The sequence below is a fragment of the Oncorhynchus keta genome, chromosome 8 (assembly GCF_023373465.1).
Source record: "Oncorhynchus keta strain PuntledgeMale-10-30-2019 chromosome 8, Oket_V2, whole genome shotgun sequence".
Classification (NCBI taxonomy): Eukaryota; Metazoa; Chordata; class Actinopteri; order Salmoniformes; family Salmonidae; genus Oncorhynchus; species Oncorhynchus keta.
The window spans coordinates 17488169-17510560 of record NC_068428.1 but is presented as its reverse complement, the minus strand read 5'-3'; the positions used below and the strand labels follow the sequence as shown (position 1 = coordinate 17510560).

Here is a 22392-nt window from a genome sequence, read left to right as displayed (position 1 = left end):
ATGCTTTCATGTCCCTTTTATTTGGACCAATCTCTCTCTCTCTCTCTGTATGAATTGTTAACTGGACATCAAAAACGTCTCAGAAGACACGCGGCCACTCTTTCACGATAATTTAGGGATGGATCCTTACTGTAGTTTCCATGGCAACCCAACCAAAAAAGCCAAGCGGACAGTGCACATCTATTTTTTTTAAATATAATCTGTATCAGACAGTCTCTATCCCCAGAGTGGGTTGTTTTGGCCAGGCCGTGGTCTGTCTGTGTTCTGGGAAAATAACAAAGTTACACAAACTCTCCTCCACCAAGGACACAACATTAGAATGACAGGCACCAAGTCGCCACGGCAACGCCATCTGCTTATTCGTTGAGGAGGACATTAAGGTGTGCATGATAATATAATAGTGCAGAGGACCCTGGGGTTTTAATAAATACAGATTCAGTGTTGAGTGCCCCAGGGAAAACAAATTAGACCACTGTGAACATCATGTTTATGTTCTGGATTGCAGTACTGCTTCAACAGATTGCACACGGCACAAAAATGGTATACAATATCTTCCGTTAGGACAAAAGCACCTAGTTGTCACTCAATAAACATACTGACAAAAGTAGGACAAACTCGAGTCCTATCCGACTTTATGATCATATCTACACCAACCTATGGAAGTCATCCTGACGCCTGAAATAGCCTTTGCAAACGTACAAGTGACGTGAGTATATACAGTTTCACCAAGAGGATGACAAAGCTTCAAGGCTTTTACTTCATGGTTGTGACCACCAGATGAGGCCTTTGAAACCATTCAAAATTCCACCGAAACCTCCACACAGACTTCCCTCTCCTTTGCATTCCCATGCACAGTACTGTGGATTTATACAGTGTGTCATGCAATCAGCCTTTTGAGGGGCCTAAACTAAATGTTGTTGCGAGCAAAACATTTTAGCAGTCCCCCTCTTGACAGCGGAGAGAAAACATGTACATTTTGGAGTTCCTTTAATTCTACACATTTTGCTATGGGGCGTAGAGAAAATGTTTGTTTTAGAGAAGTTTGCTGCAATTCTACTAATTTTGCCATGGGGCAGAGAGAAAAATGTGCAGTTTTGAATATGATATCTGAGTGAGATTTACGAATAAAATAGTAGTAGATGGGTTGTTTGTCCAGACCTGCAATAGGCTAACTAGTAATCATACCTCACATAAAAATATTAAAATCTGCCTCAATTTTCCATATGAATCTCAAGAACAAATAGCTGATAGGCAGCGGAGAGGCCAGGTGCACCATTGCACATGAAAGAACAGTGAAGACATGAGACACACAGCTCAAAATTCTCCCTTATTGAGCTGTGTTTAGGGGAAATACAATTATCCGACATAGACTAGCCTACATCCCCACAATGCAATGGATAATTGCAATGAATAATGAGTGCAAAATTCTGCAGTGAAAATGTAATTTGAAGAACGGCGCAAAAGCCCTGTGATTTCAATGTTTCATTCGATTTGGATCAGTTGTGGGTCGACTCTCGACAGTTTATAATGTCGAAAAAGGCACAAAAGCACTCCAGTCTAGCTGTATTTTTACTTCTGATACTGAATGCGCTGTCTGTTGCAGATCATCACTCTCCCAAGTCATCCTATAATAATGTGACCACATACTCCCCGCAGGCCCAGTTATTCAGGAAAGCTTAACACATGCTCTGCCTCCTCTCCAATCTGAGCGGCTATTCCTTTGACACCTAGAACCTAACACTTCAATACAGTCAAAATATTTATCATTTAACTTTTTAAAAGGAATTACCATAATATGTGGCATAAACACAACCAGTCACAATGTTTTAATCTGATTAGGCTACTTCAAAAGTCTCCTGTAGGCATGCGCACATTCCTCCAAAATATAATTCCAGCATCCTCAAAATTGTTTGACAATAACCAGATTTCTGCATCGCAGTGCTTGAAGCGTCGCTACAGACCCAGGCTGTGTCACAACCGGCCGTAATCGGGAGTCCCATAGGGCGGCGCACAATTGGCCCAGCGTCGTCCGGGTTAGGGGAGGGTTTGGCCGGGGGGCTTCACTTGGCTCATCGCGCTCTAGCGACTCCTTGTGGCGGGCCGGGCGCCTGCAGGTTGACTTCGGTTGTCAGTTGAATGGTGTTGTGTTGGCTGGCATCAGGGTTAAGCGGGCGGGTGTTAAGGAGCGCGGATTGTGGGGTCATGTTTCGAAGAATGCATGACCCGACCTCTGCCTCTCCCGAGCCCGTTCGGGAATTGCAGCGATGAGACAAGATTGTAATTAGATATGGCAAAATTGGGGAGAAAAAGGGGGTATAATAAAATAATGTCACCCCATCATAGGAAAGCATGCAGTTTATTAGGCTACAGATTAAATAAGTTATAATGATCTTCACAGGGTGGTGAAAGTGCAGGGTGATGAACCTCATCACTGTGCACTTTCACCACCTTGTGAAAGTCATCATAACTTATTTCATCATAACTTACTTCATGCTCCTTTCAATAAATATCAAGGGTCTTATTCTGGTGACATGATGATCGATGCTTGGCTACTATTTGAAAAATAAAAATAATCTTGCACTTTTGTCCATAATATCTCATCATGTAGTAGGCTACAATATACCTGCACTGTATCTGCAAGCCGCTGGCTAGAGCGCACGTGCCAATACCAGAGTGGGCATATTCGCTATAGCTGTGCAACATTTTCTGTGACAAAACCATCAGTATGCTTAGAGTTGAAAATGCGCATTTAACTTGTATTTTTTATTCCGTACATGGAAATTTAACCTCAAAAGGTATTTTTTTATGTGCACTACATATTTACCGCACAAACTTATGAATTTGATGGAAACACAAACTCTGATGAGAAAATGGTCCAGGGTTTACCTCAGCTGGTAATTGCAGGCATTTGGCTGATAAAAAAATAAAAAGCCAATAAATAAAATTGCAGCAAGCCAGATTGTCCATGAGACGCTGTTCTGACCCATTCTCTCACACCTTGTGTGCAAATGCGCCTGCTGCTGAAGAGAGAGAGAGCAACCAAAGAGCCTCGGCCTAGTCTACTGTTGATTGCGAAGATTGAGTCCTTTTTCATTGAAGTAAAACACAAGTTAGATGAAAACGAGTATGCCTATAGTGAAATGTAATACACACTACTATTCAAAAGTTTGGGGTCACTTAGAAATATCAGTGTTTTTTATCCATTAAAATGTTATCAGAAATACAGTGTAGACATTGTTAATGTTGTAAATGACTATTGTAGCTGGAAATGGCAGGTTTTTTATGGAATACCTACATAGGCGTACAGAGGCCCATTATCAGCAACCATCACTCCTGTGTTCCGAATGGCACGTTGTGTTAGCTAATCCAAGCTTATCGTTTTAAAATGCAAATTGATCATTAGAAAACCCTTTTGCAATTATGTTAGCACAGATGAAAACTATTGTTCTGATTAAAGAAGCAATAAAACTGGCCTCTAGTTGAGTATCTGGAACATCAGCATTTGTGGGTTCGATTACAGGCTCAAAATGGCCAGAAACAAATAACTTTCTTCTGAAACTCATCAGTCGATTCTTGTTCTGAGAAATTAAGGCTATTCCATGCGAGAAAATGCCAAGAAACTGAAGATCTCGTACAACGCTGTGTACTACTCCATTCACAGAGCAGCGCAAACTGGGTCTAACCAGAATAGAAAGACGACTGGGAGGACCTAGTGCACAACTGAGTAAGAGGACAAGTACATTAGAGTGTCTAGTTTGAGAAACAGATGCCTCACAAGTCCTCAACTGGCAGCTTCATTAAATAGTACCCACAAAACACCAGTCTCAACGTCAACAGTGAAGAGGCAACTCCGGGAAGCTGGCCTTCTAGGCAGAGTTGCAAAGAAAAAGCCATATATCAGACTGGCCAGTAAAAATAAAAGATTAAGATGGGCAAAAGAACATTGACATTGGACAGAGGAACTCTGCCTAGAAGGCCAGCATCTCGGAGACGGAACAGCGCAAACTGTCCTCTTGCTCAGTTGTGCACAGGGGCCTCTCACTCCTATTCTGGTTAGAGACAGTTTGCGCTGTTCTGTGAAGGGAGTAGTACACAGTGTTTAAAAACATTACAATACATTCTTTACAGAATTCACAATACACTAAGTGTGTGCCCTCAGGCCCATACTCCACTACCACATATCTACAACACAAAATCCATGTGTACATGTGTGTATAGTGCGTATGTTATCATGTGTGTGTATGCATGTGTCTGTGCCTATGTTGGTGTTATTTCACAGTCCCCGCTGTTCCATAAGGTATATTTTTACCTGCTTTTTAAATCTGATTCTACTGCTTGCATCAGTTACCTGATGAGGAATAGAGTTCCATCTAGTCATGCCTCTATGTAGTACTGTGCGTCTCCCATAGTCTGTTCTGGACTCTGGGACTGTGAAGAGACCTCTGGTGGCATGTCTTGTGGGGTATACATGTGTGCACGAGCTGTGTGCTGGTATTTTAAAAAGACAGCTCGGTACCTTCAGCTTGTCAACACCTACAAAAGCAAGTAATGAGGAAGTCAATCTCTCTTCCGCTTTGATCCATGAGAGACTGCATGTTTAAACCAGTTCTTTAAACATGCAAAACCTGTTTTGTTTAACTCTTGAGACATATTTATTGGCTAAATTAACTTTGATCTGTCTTTTTAATTGTGTGCTCTGTATTTAGTTTAAGATCGGTTATAGGTAGGTGTAAAATAAATATAATTAGCCTTTAGCCTATTTCTGTAATTTGTTGGGTATGGTAGGCACCTTCCTTTGTTGGAAATTGCTGCAATATATACCGGTTCAAAAGGTTTAAACCAGTTTGGAAGTGTTCTGCTCCATTCTGTTGAGACATTTTCTTTGGCCAAATTAAATTAGCTCCTGAATGGTGCAACATTCTAAGGCACGACATCTCAGTGCCAGAGGAGTCACTACAGACGCTGGTTCGATTCCAGGCTGTATCACAACTGACCGTGATTGGGATGTCCATAGGGCGGCGCACAATTGTCCCAGTGTTGTCCGGGTAAGGGTCATCAATGTAAATATGAATTTGTTCTTAACTGACTTGTCTAGTTAAATAAAGGTTAAGCAAATTAAAAAGTTCAAACTGTAATGCTGTGTTTGCAGCAATATAATAGCCTGCTCTTATTTTTTTCAATAAACAATGGCTTGACTTACTTTTCATATTACCCTAAAAAAAGTTTAGGAACTTTTGTGAAGGTTTGTTGTAGCTATTATTAAGCTTTAGCTACTGCAAGCCTATGATATGAAGGCAGTGTGCACTGGCGTTCCAAACAACTCCAACAGTTGAACTTGAGGTGAGCAAGAATGTTTCAGGCCTATTAGACTTACTCATATAATCTTACACTATAACGCTTATCTTTATACAGCATATTCTGATTGAAAATGAATGAATTAGCCTCCTTCTGTACATCTATATCTCTATAACCATCACTCAAAGAAATGCATGTTGGTGTCCTAGCATCCTGCCGGGCATATCTCTATCTTTCTGGGGCTAGGCCTAACCTTCTCTTCCATTTTATAGGCTATATTTATACATATTAATATCATACAGTGGACACCTAAGCCTATAGGCCTATGCATGCAATGCCCTGATGCATTTAGTGCTCAAATCTCCAACAGCTGAATCGTGAGGTGGACAATTATTATTTTAGGAAAGCAGCCCCCAAAAAATGCTAATTAATTGGCTATAATGTTTTGGCCAATATCCCTCATTTAGTCCAATGTGAATGGATATGGGCGGTCAGTAAATTTCTGGTCATTTAAAATCTTCCTGGTCACGTTGTCCAGCACCCTAAAAATGTTTAAAGCATCCCACTGATGGCTGATGGCTTGCTTTGAAGCTAAGCAGGGTTGGTCCTGGTCAGTCCCTGGATAGGAGACCAGATGCTCCTGGAAGTGGTGTTGGAGGAGGCACTCTTTCCTCTGGTCTAAAAAAAAATATCCCAATGCCCCATGGCAGTGATTGGGGCAGTACCCTGTGTAGGGTGCCATCTTTCAGATGGGATGTTAAATGAGTGTCCTGACTCTCTGTGGTCACTAAAGATCCCATGGCACTTATCGTAAGAGCAGGAGTGTTAACCCTGGTGTCCTGGCCTTCATACCATCATGGCCACCTAATCATCCCCAGCTTACAGTTGGCTTATTCATCCCCCTTCCTCTCTCCTGTAACTATTCCCCAGGTTGTTGCTGTAAATGAGAATGTGTTCTCAGTCAACTTAACTGGTGAAAAGATTCAGTGTCATTTATATTGACTAATTTCTGCCTACTCTTTGCTGTTTGGCAATTATGATGAACAAGAGCATACAACATTTCTTTCTCTCCTTTATTATATATTTGTCATCCTTTTGTAAAAAAAGCAAATTTGGCATACAGATACATTCACTTGTTGTCACAGTATATGTGTTTCATCTTTTTAAGTGCCAGACAGTTCCGACCGTTGTAGGTCTTATGAATATAACTTTTTCTGAAATCATATAGATGCTGTCTTGGACATTTTTAGTCGAGTCATATTCTTTCTATACATACAAAATAAAACAATACCTAAAGCCCAGAAAAAAAGTATTTAAGGGACAAAAATAAAGTTGCCTAGATAAAAAACAGAAACAAGAGAAACAGCACTAGCATGCATGCACATTTGTCAATAAGCTTCCAAGACTTTGAAGGAGGAGAATGGCTTGACAAAGTGGTAGTCGAGGTTCCCACAGTGGGGGCACTGCTGCACGTTGCTGTACTCTGAGAAGTACTGCATCCCCACCCTGACATCTATGACTGGCTTGCCACAGTGCTTGCAGTTCAGACGGGCCTACGGGTACAAATGGAGGAAATGGCTAAGGATCCGCAGTAGTTGACTTTGCCATGCATAATGCCAATGAGACGATTTGATAGGAAGAGATCTAGCCCCAACACAAAAACAGATTTGTTTTTAACTGATTTTGGCCCATGAAGCTGCCTGCCATATTTAAATGACACCCCTGAACCATCTGGATGCTAACTCAAATATGACTTTCAAACTCATCGTGACGAGAAAAGAATATATATATTGATAAATACTAATAGCCTACTCACCTGACAACATGGTGTGGCGGCCAGTATATCGTAGGTGTACATCGTCCCCAACTGGTGCCAGCTCCCATCCCACCTGGACTTGCACTTGATACAGACAATTTTGTGGACTCCCTCCAGACAGTCGACACATATTGCATACAGATGCATCAGCCTCCCTTTACAAGAGAGACAATAGGGTTGTTTAATAGATTCCACAAATAATCCCTAAAGCGTGAAAAATAATCATGCATTACAAAGCCTGAAGATCAAAGCAAACAGCATTCAGACACGGATTTAATTCTTATCCATGTGGTGAATAGCTACTAAGAACCTGTTTGTGGAAAACAGTATAGATTGACTTGATTGATATGCATGTCATGCTTGATCACATTCATGTGCCATAATAATTTTGTTTAGTTCTCAATGAAAGTAATGAATTATATTGTGCCAGGTTTATTATGGTGTGTTCTTATCTCAAATATATGCAAGGGATAACACCCTTGCTGACCAAAATAACAATTATGAAAATTCACAACCAAACGAGTTATTCTGAAATACACTAAAACATGCATATCTGGAAACAGCTGTGGTCCAAATCATTTGCTTGCAGCAACATACTGTAACTCCTGGGGCCTGATCAGCTGTCAACAGTAAGCCTGAACATTTCACTGTCCACATTTCTTCTACCACAACAGGAACCAGCATATCGGTGTCAGGTAGCCTAGAGGTTAAAGAGGCGAGCTAGCATGTCCGACGAGGAACAATCTGTTGGGAAGTGAGCTGGCAACCAGAGGGTTGCTGTCGGAACCAAATCCTAGATGACATTGCCTGCCGTTGTGCCCTTGAGCAAGGCACTTAACCCCCCAACAACAACAGCTCTTGGGGGTCCAGTGTGGCAGCACCTCTACACAATCTGTATGCATGTGTTTTTCTGCAGGGTTGGGTTCAAAGTCAAACGTAAGATGGAACGTGTGCAATTCACCAATAAAGTGATCTTTCTCTTAAACTCGGGTTCAAGACAATCATTTTCACATTTTTAATTACAGGTCATCAGATTATTTGTGGGAAAATATGTCCATAGAATATTAAAAAAAGAATTATGTAATTTCCAGTTTGCAATATTTGAGTTTGTACCCAATCACAACATACATACATGCATGCATACGCAATGGTAGCGGCAGTCTGCTGGTTTTGATAGCCTAAGTGTTTCAAATTCTGTTTCTCAGAGATGGACATTGTTCCAAAGACCTACCTTGCAGATGGCACGGCACATCGTACTCAATCTCATCGTGTCTGGAGGGGCTCAGGAACAGGGTTCCGTCCACCAGGGGGAACTGCTCAAAGACAGGCAGGGTGCGGTGGCACAGGGCACAGTTGACCATGTTCCTGTGGCTGGCGCTCAGAGCCGACAGGATGTACCTCCTCAGGTCCTCTCCCTGGCCCGCCTGGGCGTCATCTTCCATACGGACATGGTAGGTGTTCAGCTTGTGTCTGGGTATGTGGGTCAGCAGCTCTGTGAGGTCCAGCCTCCGCAAGAACTGCACTGGGTTGTCCCCTGGGGTGAGTCTGGGCAGGGGCAGGATGGTGTGATCGAGGTGGCCTCCGCGACCCAGCATGCCGCTTGCCAGCATGTGCTTCCGGTGACTCTCCATGTGCACCGCATTCTTCAGGAACTCCCCCAGGTGCCGGGAGCTACGGGGCCCTGTGAATGCAGGCGGGGAGAAGAAGGAGAAGCCTGACGGAGGGGACTGACCCGGGGAGTCACAGGGTGAGCGGGGCCCCAGGCTGCTTCCACAGAATAGGCCTCCATGACCCCTCTCCTGAGAGTTCTGCCGATCCACTGACTGTAGGCGAGGCAGCTCCTGACTGGATGCTCTGTGAGCCAGCTTACTGCCCCCAGGCAGCTTGCCCCTTTTAGGATCATCAGGGGGATCCAGCCCACCTCCACATGCACCCCCTCCAGCTGAGCTGCTCAACTTCCCTAGACTCTTCTCCAGAGGCACCTTCTTCTTCACCTCTGTTATGCGCTTCACCTGGTACCAGTCCGTGTCTTTCTTAAGGTGGCCCTGACCACAGCGGCAGGAGCAGAAGCGGAAGGCCAGGTCGTATCCCTTCTTAGTCCACATGTTCTGCCGGCACTGCTTCTCGTTCCAGCTGCGGGCCCTTCCAATGCAGTTGAACTGGACCAGGATGCTACTCTCCCACTCGTAGAAGCACTGCAAGTGCATCCAGTTGCCATAAGGGCAGCTATCACTGTTACACACCACACGTTGATAGTCATCCTTGTCAAGGTCAATGTCTCTGGCCAGACTGCACACAAGAGGGGTAGCACAGGGGGCCTCTGCAGCACACAAAACAGAGTTACTATATCACTCATAAACATATTATAACATCTCCATACGAAATATGACTTGAAAATAAAAAACAAACATGCTTTTGAGGCTCAACATTCACTTTGGACATATTACAGAGCAACAAAACAATATTAAACAGAATAGATTTGTGTTCGTGCTATCAGGACTAGCTCCTTGGACTGCAATGTTGACAAAATTCTATGCTGTTACTGAACGATTCAGGACTCAAACATCAATGCACAGCCTGTCTGGAATTTAACTTTAAAATGGTAATGGACTGTGTGAACATTCAATAATAATAAGAAGGCTAATGGGATCTGTGTTATCTTGCAACATAAGAGCCATCATTATTGAGTATGGATCACTGAGAAGTGGTGCCTGAATACCCGTCAGACAGGGAAACCCTCAGTGTCTGTCTGTCTGTCTGTCTGTCTGTCTCTGTCTGTCTGTGTGTGTGTGTCTGTGTGTCTGTGTGTGTATGGTAGATCAATTTCCTCCTTTCATTTCCTGTACTTCATTGTCATCTCTCAGCCCTCATAGTTTCTAGACAGTGTATCAGAAACAATCCCATGCATGCACTGCAATGTGCCTAACTATACCTGCATCAAAACTCAGTTCAGTTAAAAATTAAATAAGAAGAACAGGACTAGTCTATGCCTCTGCAACATGACTATGAGTCACCAACTTCAGGCTGCCAGGGTGATTCAAACATAAACCTGAGGCTCTGTACAATTAATTCCATCATTGTTTAGCTATTTGTCTACCCCAGCACATTTTATTAATTGGTAATATTTTGTTTATAAAGAGCCGACCGGAATATGTTTCATTCAGATAGTAAGTTAGGCCTGGTATAACTTTGATGCCAACTATAATGTATATGCAGCCTACTTATATCGTTTCTGTGTTACTTTATCTGACTCAGGACACAGACGTTGCAATACCGACAATGTATCAAATTAAGTTGAACTTGAGCAGGCAAGCGGCGAGGAGCCAGCACTACCCATGAACAAGGCCACAACTGACACTGTACATGTGTGCGTCGTGATATGACAGTGCATATAGTTAGTTCCATGTCGACGCATCATTAAATGATCAATGCATAATGCTCGTTGGCAATTACACTATAACGCGTGAGTTATGAAGCCTACAGTCGATAACAACAAAAATGTGAAGCACCGTAAAGCGTACGTTGGCTCATAGGCAATAATAAAATAAAATCAATTGCAATAACTTCGGTCACGCATGTTTTGACACAATTTCACTCTTACCACTTCTATGCTCGTTGAACGGTGCAGCTGTAGCCCCTAATAATGTTGCTGTTACCCCTGGTGCTCCTCCTGTTGCGGCAGCACTGGCTCCATTTTCTTGTTCATCTCCACTACTATTAGTCCTTTTATTTCTCTTCCCCTTGTTGCTTTTCTGGTTGGGCATTTTACTGATCCAGATATGAATACTTTCAACCCATCAACGGCTGGCTGACATTTCTGCGGATTCCATTTGAATCCTACTTGAGAGATGCAATGATTCTCTTCTTGATTGCAGGTGGTACTGTTTACAGCTATATTATCTCCATCCAGGTTTATGCAGTTGTGACAGCAAAGGTAACCTACGAAGAAGGCGTGTCCGTTTCTTGTTTTGATTCCTGCTCTGAATGTAGATCCGTCAGGCGCTGTTCTGTTTTCCTCCTGCCGCCATGACGAAACACGGCTCCGCCCCCCGAACCTTGCTGTAAATTATTATTCGAATTAACAAGGGAGTCCCACGTAAAGGGTCCTGGTAGAAAAGGAAAACTCAAGTAATTTCTCAGGTTCAAGTCAATGCTTTCTTTGGGTTATCTGTGGCAACAATTGAAGTCATACTCTATCGCATTGTCAGCTATCTAATGATTACTTCTGAAAGTGCAGACATTAGTGCAGACTGGTGGTAGTATAGCCTACTGTCCTCTTCACAATACATATTCACATTTTCTTCAAGAATGCGATGTTATATAGCACAGCATAAGTTTACAAATATATATACACACACACGACTATTCTGTATGCAATACATCTGTAGTATGGAGCCTATAGCTTTTTTAAAATCAGGCTGCAAAGTGAAGGTTTGTTCTTTATTAACTGATTATTTCATCCTCAGAACACTTTCTTTGGAATACATTATTGTCAATATGTCAACAATTTGGAAATGATTAGACTTTGGAAAGGAACTGCACTTTGATGATCATACATGTATTGTGCTCAATTTGTCATTTATTTTTTCTTGTTAAACCATATTTTTTTTGAAGAGTTACTATTGCTTCCCATGTCAAGTTTCAAATGTATTTCCTACCAGGACACAATACTAAAGCATTGTGTATCTTCTTTGAACATTAACACCATGCATGATAAGCCTATATTCACAGTTCATGGTAACCCACGCAATTTGATGACAGAGTCTTATTCGTGATATGGGGCACATTAAGTAAGCCACAACATACATGTTGCAGGTATAGAAATGTGATCAACAACTCCCTAGCCTGTAAAATAGAGAACATCTTATACATCATTTCTATCCATCGACAACATTTGAGTACTTTATCAATATGTCTCTTATTAAGACTATTCTATGCTTGCATAATATACAACACTGTATCTGGAATGAGGCAAACTTGTATTCTAAATAAACGAGTCTAATTTCAAAGGTCAGTTTAACATTTGGTCCTGAGGAACATTACAAAACCTAATTTTTATTTGGCACAAATCACCCTGTCATTCAATACTACTAAGAATCACACAGGAAATCCATTGGCTTAATCCCCCTTGGTTATAGCGAAGGCAAAGGTTTGTGAGTGGTCGATAGAGAAAAGACAGTCATGCGAACATATAAAAGCTTGAATAATACATACTCAAATGCTTAACATTAGCATGAATAAAATAAAAATCAATATGTGCAAAAGCCTCTCTTGAAACACTGCCATCTTAGTTTTTCTAAGGAAGTCCACAAGAGGTACCAAAATGACCATGTAAACAATAAATGAAGTTGCCATTTGGTGATTCCTGTAAGGTCATTTGTTTCCTAAAACATCTAGGTGTATTTCGTCCCCTAGAATATAATCATTATGAACAATATTCTCCTAATGTGGTATACAAAGTGTTACATTCTCAGCCTGTACATTTGTAGTCCTAAAAATGTATCAAAATGTTGATTTGTGATCCCTGGTTGGTAGATGTAATAGTAACGCCTCAAAGAAACTTGACTTTGCATCTGAATAACGATAGCCATCAGTTTCATTCTTGTAGGAGTGTGATGTCAACATTGTCATGGACACCTTGCAGGAGCAGCTCCCCTTCAAATGCGATGATCTTCTTCCTCTTGGCAGCCCTCAGAGTCCCAACCAAAGCCTCAAAGATATTTGCGCACCTATCGTCATTGAACAGGACACCAAATTTGACACAAGTTTGTCCATCTGCATCTGTAAAACAAGGCAAGGTAGTATTAAAAAAAAAGAGAATCCTGTATTCCTTCAATAAGAAAAAAGAAAACAAAACGTTCCCAAAACACCTGTGAATGTCTATCACAAACAATACTCGTCAAATGTTGACACACCTACTCATTCAAGGGTTTCTTCATATTCTACAATGTAGAATAATATTGGCGAAAACATCAAAACTATGAAATAACCCCGACCAAAAAGTGCTAAAATCTAAATATTTTATATTTGACATTCTTCAAAGTTGCCACCCTTGGCACACTCTCAACCAGGTTCATGAGGTAGTCACCTGGATTACATTTCAAGTAACAGGTGTGCCTTGTTAAAAGTTCATTTGTGGAATGTATATCCTTCTTAATGCGTTTCAGCCAATCAGTTGTGATAAGGTAGGGTTGGTATACAGAAGATAGCCCTATTTGGTTAAATCCCAAATCCATATTATGGCAAGAGCAGCTCAAATAAGCAAAGATAAATGACAGTCCATCATTATTTGAAGACATGAAGGTCAGTCAATCTGGAAATAATTACCTCTGCTGCAGAGGATGAGTTAATTAGAATGAACTGCACCTCAGAAATTGCAGCCCAAATAAACGCTTCAGAGTTCAAGTAACAGACATATCAACATCAACTGTTCAGAGGAGACAACGTCAAATCAGGCCTTCATGGTCGAATTGCTGCAAAGAAACCACAAAAGGACACCAATAAGAAGAAACTTGCTTGGGCCAAGAAATACACGCAATGGACATTAGACCGGTGGAAATCTGTCTTAGTCTGATGAGTCCAAATCTGAGATTTTTGGTGTCTTTGTGAGACGCATAGTAGGTGATCGGATGCCCTCCGCATGTGTGGTTCCCACCGTGAAACATGGAGGAAGTGTGATAGTGTGGGGGTGCTTTGCTGGTGACACTTGTCAGATTTATTTCAAATGAATCTCACCAATTGAGATTATGAAAGAAAAGCAGCCAACAAGTGCTCAGCATGTGGGAACTCCTTCAAGGCTGTTGGAAAAGCATTCCAGGTGAATTTGGATAAGAGAATGCCAAGTGTGCAGAGCTGTCAAGGCAAGAGGGTGGATACTTTGAAGAATCTAAAATATATTTGGATTTAACACTTTTTTGGTTAGTACATGATTCCATGTTATTTCATAGTTTTGATGTCATCACTATTATTCTACAATGTAGGTAAGTCAAAATAAAGAAAAACCCTTGAATGAGTAGGTGTCCAAACTTTTGACTGGTACCATGTTTAGTGTTTCCTCTAGCACTGCACGGTATTGGCAGGGGATGACGCTGAAACTAACCGTCCCCAAATAGGCTGCGGCAGCTGAGGAGCAAATAAGGGGGATGCATGGCTCTGTAAACAAGGAATTAAAGCCAGGGGATTTTCAACAGCAGGAGAGAGCATGGAGGTAGTGGAGCTAATATGGGGTGGTTATTTGGAAAAGTCTTGAGATGAGTTCAAACTGGATGCTCCACTGCCGGAGGATAAAGATGGTGTCCAAATGAAGACAAAACAGGCTTACTTTCAGTGCACCAATAAATTATGGCTCACATTAATTGCATGATGGTGTTGGGGATCCACATGGTATGCAGACTTTGGTTCCACCCCAGTGCTAATGAACTCAACTATCCACCAAGCCCTTGAACCAGGGGAGCATTCAGCAGGACAACATTTTGCATAGAAATTTTTATATAGAACAAACATGCCTCTACGCAACGTTTGTTTGAACGAGTGCTGAGCAATTAATGCTGAGGTCGGTTCAGTTATGCTTATTTGAAAACAAAATCATGGATTTCGATTTTATTAAACTGCATTATGAAATACTGACATTAAAATTAGCAGAGCTATTTAACGGAAATGCCAAAGCCAAAAACATGCAATTAGGGTTCAATGAGATCCATTGAAAATATTCCATCATCTCAGTCAGGTCCACATCGTAATGAACTATTTTAAGATATTTATGTTACTTAGTTTTACTTGATGGCTTTATAATTTTACTTAAAGTCGTCATCTCATCTCAGGCAGCCAGACATTTCTGTTCTTCCCATACTGTAGGCTACTGTCTTTAGTCACCCCATTAAGCTAGGCTAGCCTGCCTAAGTATGCTGCTCTCTGAAGATATCATTTTACTAGTTCTTCAAAGTAGATCATGCATACTTTCAATAACTCTATCCCTATCATTCTTTATGTTGTCTCTCTCTCATACGGTGGCGTATGGGGTCTATGTGCATCTAAACAAACAGGCATAAAATTAGTGGTGTAAAGTAAAAATACTACAAGTCATTTTTGGGGTAACTTTTACTTTACCACGTTCCTAAAGAAAATAATGTATTTTTTACTCCTGACACCCAAAAGTACTCGTTACATTTTGACAGGAAAATTGTCCAATTCACACACTTATCAAAAGAGCATCCCTGGTCATCCCTACTGCCTCTGATCTGGTGGACTCACTAAACATGCATGCTTCATTTGTAAATTATGTCTGAGTTTTGGCTATACAAATTTGAAATCATTTATACTTTTGATACTTAAGTATATTTAAACCAAATACTTTGACACTAGTATTTTACTAGGTGACTTTCACTAGAGTCATTTTCTATTAAAGTATCTTTACTTTTACTCAAGTATGACAATTGTGTAGTTTAACAACAACTGCATCTGTGTCTGAGCCGGTAAAGAACAGGTGCAATGGATTATGGCCATTGCAGTTAATTACCGCTTTTCGCCACTAAACTATACTGAACAAAAATATAAAACGCAACATGTAAGGTGTTGGTCCCATGTTTCATGAGCTGAAATAAAATCAGAAATTCTCCATATGCACAAGATTATTTCTCTCAAATGTTGTGCACAAAATTAGTTTACTACTCTTTCAAATGAGCATTTCTTCTTTGCCAAGGTAATCCAGCCACCTGACAAGTGTGGTATATCAAGAAGCTGTTTAAACAGCATAAACATTACACAGGTGCACCTTGTGCTGGGGACAAGAAAAGGCAACTAAAATGTGCAGTTGTGTCACACAATGACACAGATGTCTGAAGTGGAGGGAGCATGCAATTGGCATGATTACTGCAGAAATAACCACCAGATCTGTGGGGGGGGGGGGCAAATTCAGATTGGCTGGGCCTGGCTCCCCAGTGGCTGGACCTACCGGCTCCCAGAGCCAACCCTGGCTCCACCCCTGCCCAGACATCTGAAATCCATAGATTAGGGCCTAATTAATTTATTTACATATATGAACTATAACTCAGTAAAATCTTTTAAATTGGTGCATTTATATTTTTGTTCAGTATAGGTTGAAATGTTGCTTAATAAAAACTACAACTCCCTTTGGACCAGCATCCCATATACTGTTCTTGACTTAATTTCTCATTTGATTTCTCTAGAGAAACTAAATGGAATTCAAGTAAGTGAACCGAAGTTGGAAATGTGTTGTTTAATAACCGAAACCCCCCTGAAAAGATGGTTAATGGCTCAGCACTAGTTAGAATTTAGCTGGGAGGGGAAGAAAAAAAAGGGGGAAAAAAAAGTCTACACACCCTATTTGGAGAGAATTGTAGAAGTTTCAGATTACAGCACAACCTCAATTACAGGAATCACGCCACCTATCCCTGCTGATTTGATTATTATAAACAGATGGTCTTGCAAAGTACATTGATTAAGCACTTCATCCGGTTGGTTTCATCCTTGGGATTGACATTGAGGTCTGAAAGGACGCCTGAAGATTATGATCACTTGCCTGAATTAAGTATCTATTTTCATCCTCACATACAGAACTAGAAGGACCAGACTACTGGAATTATTAGCATTTTGGTCAGTAAAAAAAGAAAAGTCACCTGCCTAATGGAGCAACCTCAACTTGTGACAACTCGGGTCACTTGCCCCGGTCAATAGGGCAACCCCCATTACATTGGTTATTTGTTATAAGCAAAGTGCACTGTAATACAAGACTATACTTACTTTTACTGCCAAGCCGTTGGATCTCTCCAACAAGCAGAGATACTTCATGTTGGACGTTCATTGCAACTAGAAGTGTAACAAAATGTAAGTGTCACATGCCAATATTATATGGGCATTCCCAGAAACCAAAAGCAGCAAGGGAGAGGGGGTGTCATAATGTAGACATGTGTCATAACATCCCTTGTAATGTATTATAGGGTAAATGGGCTCCTGATTAAGACAGGATACACCATCACAGTATTATAAAGATGGTCCGTTTCGCAAAAATGTAGCCTATGCAGCAGCAGAAACAAGTCAGTTTCACATTGTAACAAGCTGCAACAAAATTGCCTTCCATATGAAAAGTGGGGCGGCAGGTAGCCTAGTGGTTAGAGCATTGGGCCAAGTAAATGAAAGGTTGCTCGATCTAATCCCCAAGCTGAAAAGGTACAAATCTTTCGTTCTGCCCCTGAATAAGGCAGTTAACCCACTGTTCCTAGGCAGTCATTGTAAATAAGAATGTGTTCTTATCTGACTTGCCTAGTTAAATAAAAAGGTAAAGAAAAAAAAGATTATCAATGCGGAAGTAGGCTAGCTGGGCTCAGTAGGGTTTAACCTATTTACCACAGCCGCAAAGTCAAAATGGGCTGTATCGTGACAAAAAAAACACCCTTTGTCTACATATAAGTTTAAGCAAAAATGAGCAGTGTGGTTTGGGTTAAAGTCACATTTTAAGAAGAGAAATTGTAGGAATAGGCGAGATATACGACTTTGTTGCTGTGATAACTAGTGACGACCGATCACTACCTAAGGGAATTTAGAATCAATCACGTTGAAATAGACGGTGAATCCGTTTCGAGACCCATTACTTGACCCCTGTCCAGCTTGACTATTTAGATCCTTTAAAAAATAAAATAATTTGATTATAGACTACATAAACACGGCTGTGGCAGACAATGGAAGGAAATGAGAGGTTGCCGGCTAAAGTGATGATAGAGTTTAAATGTAGGCTAATAACCCAACAGACTATGCGTATGTTCTATTTAATCACATTTAAATTGTTACTATGTTGCGGTATTTACCTGAGTAAGAGCGATATCCCGATATAACACGATGCCTGAGTAGAATTCAACAGGAAGAGAAAGAGGGACGAAGCAAATTAAAACTACCATAAAAGGCAGTATTGTCGACGTCATGACCACTCCTTCTTTGGCTACAGGGAGGGGGAGCTTAAAACTCCTTTTAGCTTTGGTGATGATCACCCAGTTTATACAGAGCTCAGTTTGGAAGGCATAGGCTTACGTGAAACATCTTGTTTTAATACGTACATAACGCAAATGTTCCGGAAAGAATTTACGCCTAGAGGAACATTTTTTCTGGAACATGCTTACTCATGACATTGTCTGGAAAAAAAGCTTGGTTGATGCATTTCAAAATATTGTATAGCAAACAAATTTAAGGAAGTGCTCTTTAAGATTGTACATAAGATATATACATAAGATATATCCATGTAATTCTGTGTTGTCCAAATTTGTGGCAAAGGATGACATCTGCGAAAAAGTGAACGTTTGACTCACTTGTTCTATGAATGGTCTTGTTATAAATGCAGTAGTAACATATACCTATGATAGATTTTGGGAAAAACCTTGCAGAATACTTGTTTACCTTTTTGAACACCACCCATGTTGTTGACAAATGATATGTTACTATTGCAATGATAACAAGACCATCTAAATTATTGAGATTTATTTTTTATTCTTGTTGCTCTAAACAAGACAACTTCCAGAATTATACACCAAAATAGCAAATATTTGATTGAATCATCTTTAAGATATTATTTTTGTTATTCACTAGGGATAAGATCTCCCTGAATCATTGAGATTTTTCTGAGTGATTACAAATCACACTAGAATTGTATTTGTTTGTATATAAAACAAAGATAATTTGTAAAAATCCAAATAACTTCAGATTTTTATTGTAAATAGTATAAAACACTGTTTCCCATGCTTGTTCAATGAACATGCACCTGTGGAACGGTCGTTAAGACACTGGCAGCTTACAGACGGTAGGCAATTAAGGTCATAGTTATGAAAACTTTGGACACTAAAGAGGCCTTTCTATGGACTCTGAAAAACACCAAAAGAAAGATGCCCAGGGTCCCTGCTCATCTGTGTGAACGTGCCTTAGGAATGCTGCAAGGAGGCATGGGGACTGCAGATGTGGCCAGGGCAATAAATTGCAATGTCCGTACTGTGAGATGCCTAAGACAGCGCTACAGGGAGACTGGACGGACAGCTGATCGTCCTCACAGTGGCAGACCACGTGTAACAACACTTGCACAGGATCGGTACATCACACCTGCGGGACAGGATGGCAACAACAACTGCCCGAGTTACAACAGGAACTCACAATCTCCCCATCAGTGCACAGACTGTCCACAATAGGCTGAGAGAGGCTGGACTAAGGGCTTGTAGACCTGTTGTAAGGCAGGTCCTCACCAGACATCACCGACAACAACATCACCTATGGGCACAAACCCACCGTCACTGGACCAGACAGGACTGGCAAAAAGTGTTCTGCCATGGCCATCGAAGAGCCCAGATCTCAATCCCATTGAGCATGTCTGGAACCTGTTGGATCGGAGGGTGAGGGCGAGGACCATTCCCCCACAGAAATGTCCGGGAACTTGCAGGTGCCTTGGTGGTCACAGCAAGAACTGGCAAATCTGGTGCAGTCCATGAGGAGGAGATGCACTGCAGTACTTAATGCAGCTGGTGGCCACACCAGATACAGACGGTTACCTTTGACCCCGCCTTTGTTCAGGGACACATTCAATTTCTGTGAAACTTGTTCAGTTTCTGTCTCAGTTGTTGAATCTTATGTTTATACAAATATTTACACATGTTAAGTTTGCCGAAAATAAACACAATTGACAGTGAGAGGACTTTCTTTTTCTGCGTGTACACTACCAGTCAAAGGTTTGGGGTCCTTTAAATTATTTATTTTTTAAAGAAAATGCCAAATATTTGTCCATTAAAATAACATCAAAATGATCAGAAATACAGTGTAGACATTGTTAATGTTGTAAATGACTATTGTAGCTGAAAACAGCAGACTTTTTAATGGAATATCTACATAGGCCCATTGTCAGCAACCATCACTCCTGTGTTCCAATGGAATGTTGTGCTAGCTAATCCAAGTTTATAATTTTAAGTCACTAATTGATCATTAGAAAACCCTTTTGCAATTATGTTAGCACAGCTGAAAACTTGAGCCAATTTTTAAAAAAGCTATAAAACTAGCCTTCTTTAGACTAGTTGGGCATCAGCATTTGTGGGTTCAATTACAGGCTCAAAATGGCCAGAAACAAATAACTTTATTCTCAGTCTATTCTTATTCTGAGAAATTAAGGCTATTCCATGCAAGAAAATGCCAAACTTAAGATCTGGTACAACGCTGGGTACTACGCCCTTCACAGAACAGCGCAACCTGGTTCTAACCAGAATAGAAAGAGGACTGGGAGGCCCTAGTGCACAACTGAGTAAGAGGACAAGTACATTAGAGTGTCTAGTTTGAGAAACAGATGCTTCACAAGTCCACAACTGGCAATTAAATAGTACCCGCAAAACACCAGTCTCAGCGTCAAAAGTGAAGATGAGTAAAATAGTCATGAGTGAGGTTCTCATTTGTGTCTGGAAGTAGCTAGCAAGTTAGCTTTGGTGCTTGAAGTTACTTTATTTAAATTGCCAAGTCAGTTAAGAACAAATTCTTATTTACAGTGCCGTTGCGAGTCAAACGTTCTGACTCTCGGAGCAACGCTCCTCCTCAGCTAAAGCACTTCGAATTTATGAACGGACAATCTGACATCACCCTGAATTTACGAACGCTCCGAGTGCACTCTGGCACTCCATATTGAATTTACAAACATGTCTAGCTAGTAATTTGTTATGCTAAAAGAGATTGCATAACAGCATCAACTTCCAGTACACAGGCAAAGCGCTAGTACACGCAACTGAAGACACCATTCAACAACAATATACTAAAATGAACTAATAGTATACCATATGGGTATTCGAACAGAGCGCTATTATTCTCACAAAACAAAAATGTACTCCTTCACTTGGTCAACTGTACTCAGCTCCCACACAGGCTCTGGGGCCTGAGCAGGGGAGCATCTTCAGACAGTATTCCCTGCAATGTTTCAGCTGCGAAGTCCGATTATATAATGGCAGTCTGCAAACAAAAATTAAAGGTGCATGCCACCACCTACTGTGCTGGACTGTGTCAATCAGTTTAAAACATTATCTCCACATTTCTAAATTCTTCTACCTAACTCGGTACATTGAGAAAATAAGATTCCTACCAACAGACCCACCCCCAAATCCCTTCCAACACCCCTACACTTAAATCTTTCCCTCTCTTCAACAATATAAAATGATCCACCATTTCATCGACCATATACACATGTTTACCAACCAGATGTAATGACGAGTTCAATGTAGGTGCAATCAAGCAAACACCACCTCCTTAATCCGACCTTTGAATCTTGGTCCACCAACCTTTTCTTTTGAGGGCATATAAAATGCCAGACCTTGGGCTCAGAGTCCCATCTCTTCTACCGCACATCTATCAAAATGGCTCTGATGTTACATTTGGCCTCACCTCTACCCAGTGGAAAATCATCACATCATTTTAAAGCCCATTTAAAAGTTGTAGAACCAATGGCCATTCCCTTCCACACCCAAATGGGCTGGGACCCAAAATAATCTCACTACTACAGTACACCCAGTCCCTCAATTCACCATAATAACATTCATGCCTCCAATAGTAAGTCACTCCTATTAGATTTGCCAGGACTTCTTACTTCTGACTGTGAAGTCCTGGAAATCCAATAACCTTTTAATCGCTTTCTCAAGGATTTCCAGTTTCTTTGATTTTTGGTTAGTTTGTCCTGTACAATGAATTACTTACGCAATAAACGACGCAAACTCAACCTTCGTTACGATTAGTGTTCCAAGACCTTTCAACCCACTGACATTGTGGGACAGGTGGGTTTCTTTCTAAAATCATTTCCTAACAATTGAATTGGCCACAGGTGGCCTCTAATCAAGTTGTATCGACCTTGACTAACCTGTTCCCCCACACATTGACTCTGCACCTGTACCCCCTGTATATAGCCTCGGGTCTGTTATTTTATTGTTGCTCTTTAATTGTTTGTCATTTTTATTTGATATTTTTTATTTATTTTTAATTTCAGTTTATCTTAATACTTATTTTTCTTAAAACTGCATTGTTGGTTAAGGGCTTGTAAGTAAGCAATTTACTGTAAGTTCTACTACACCTGTTATATTCGCGCATGTTACAAATAACATTTGATTTGATCAAAGTCTCAAGGATGATCAAAGGAAATTGGATTTACCTGAGCTCAATTTGGAGTGTCTGTATTTAATTTCCGATACACTTGCAAACATTCCTAAAAATATGTTTTCACTTTGTCATAATGGTGGTGTGTTGATGGGTGAGAAATGTTGAATCCATTTTGA

At 40.9% G+C, this 22392-nt stretch overlaps 2 protein-coding genes across 3 annotated transcripts; both read right to left on the bottom strand.

Moving 5' to 3' along the window:
- Positions 1-6349: 6349 nt before the first annotated feature.
- Positions 6350-11139, bottom strand: LOC118386908 (headcase protein homolog). The gene is made up of 4 exons (XM_035774892.2): positions 10713-11139; positions 8343-9431; positions 7112-7266; positions 6350-6848 (listed from the first exon to the last, which is right to left on the bottom strand). The coding sequence occupies exons 1-4, from the start codon at positions 10873-10875 to the stop codon at positions 6684-6686; spliced, it is 1572 nt and encodes a 523-aa protein (XP_035630785.1). The 5' UTR covers positions 10876-11139; the 3' UTR covers positions 6350-6683.
- A 398-nt stretch (positions 11140-11537) lies between these two features.
- Positions 11538-21981, bottom strand: abracl (ABRA C-terminal like). Of its 2 annotated transcripts, none has more exons than XM_035774894.2 (3): positions 21821-21981; positions 16871-16936; positions 11538-12892 (listed from the first exon to the last, which is right to left on the bottom strand). In XM_035774894.2, exons 2-3 carry the CDS (start codon positions 16929-16931, stop codon positions 12708-12710), a joined length of 246 nt encoding a protein of 81 aa, XP_035630787.1. In that variant the 5' UTR covers positions 16932-16936; positions 21821-21981; the 3' UTR covers positions 11538-12707. The 2 variants fall into 2 exon arrangements, with proteins under 2 accessions (XP_035630787.1, XP_035630786.1); XM_035774893.2 differs by lacking the exon at positions 21821-21981 and adding an exon at positions 17932-18079.
- Between the last annotated feature and the right edge of the window lie 411 nt (positions 21982-22392).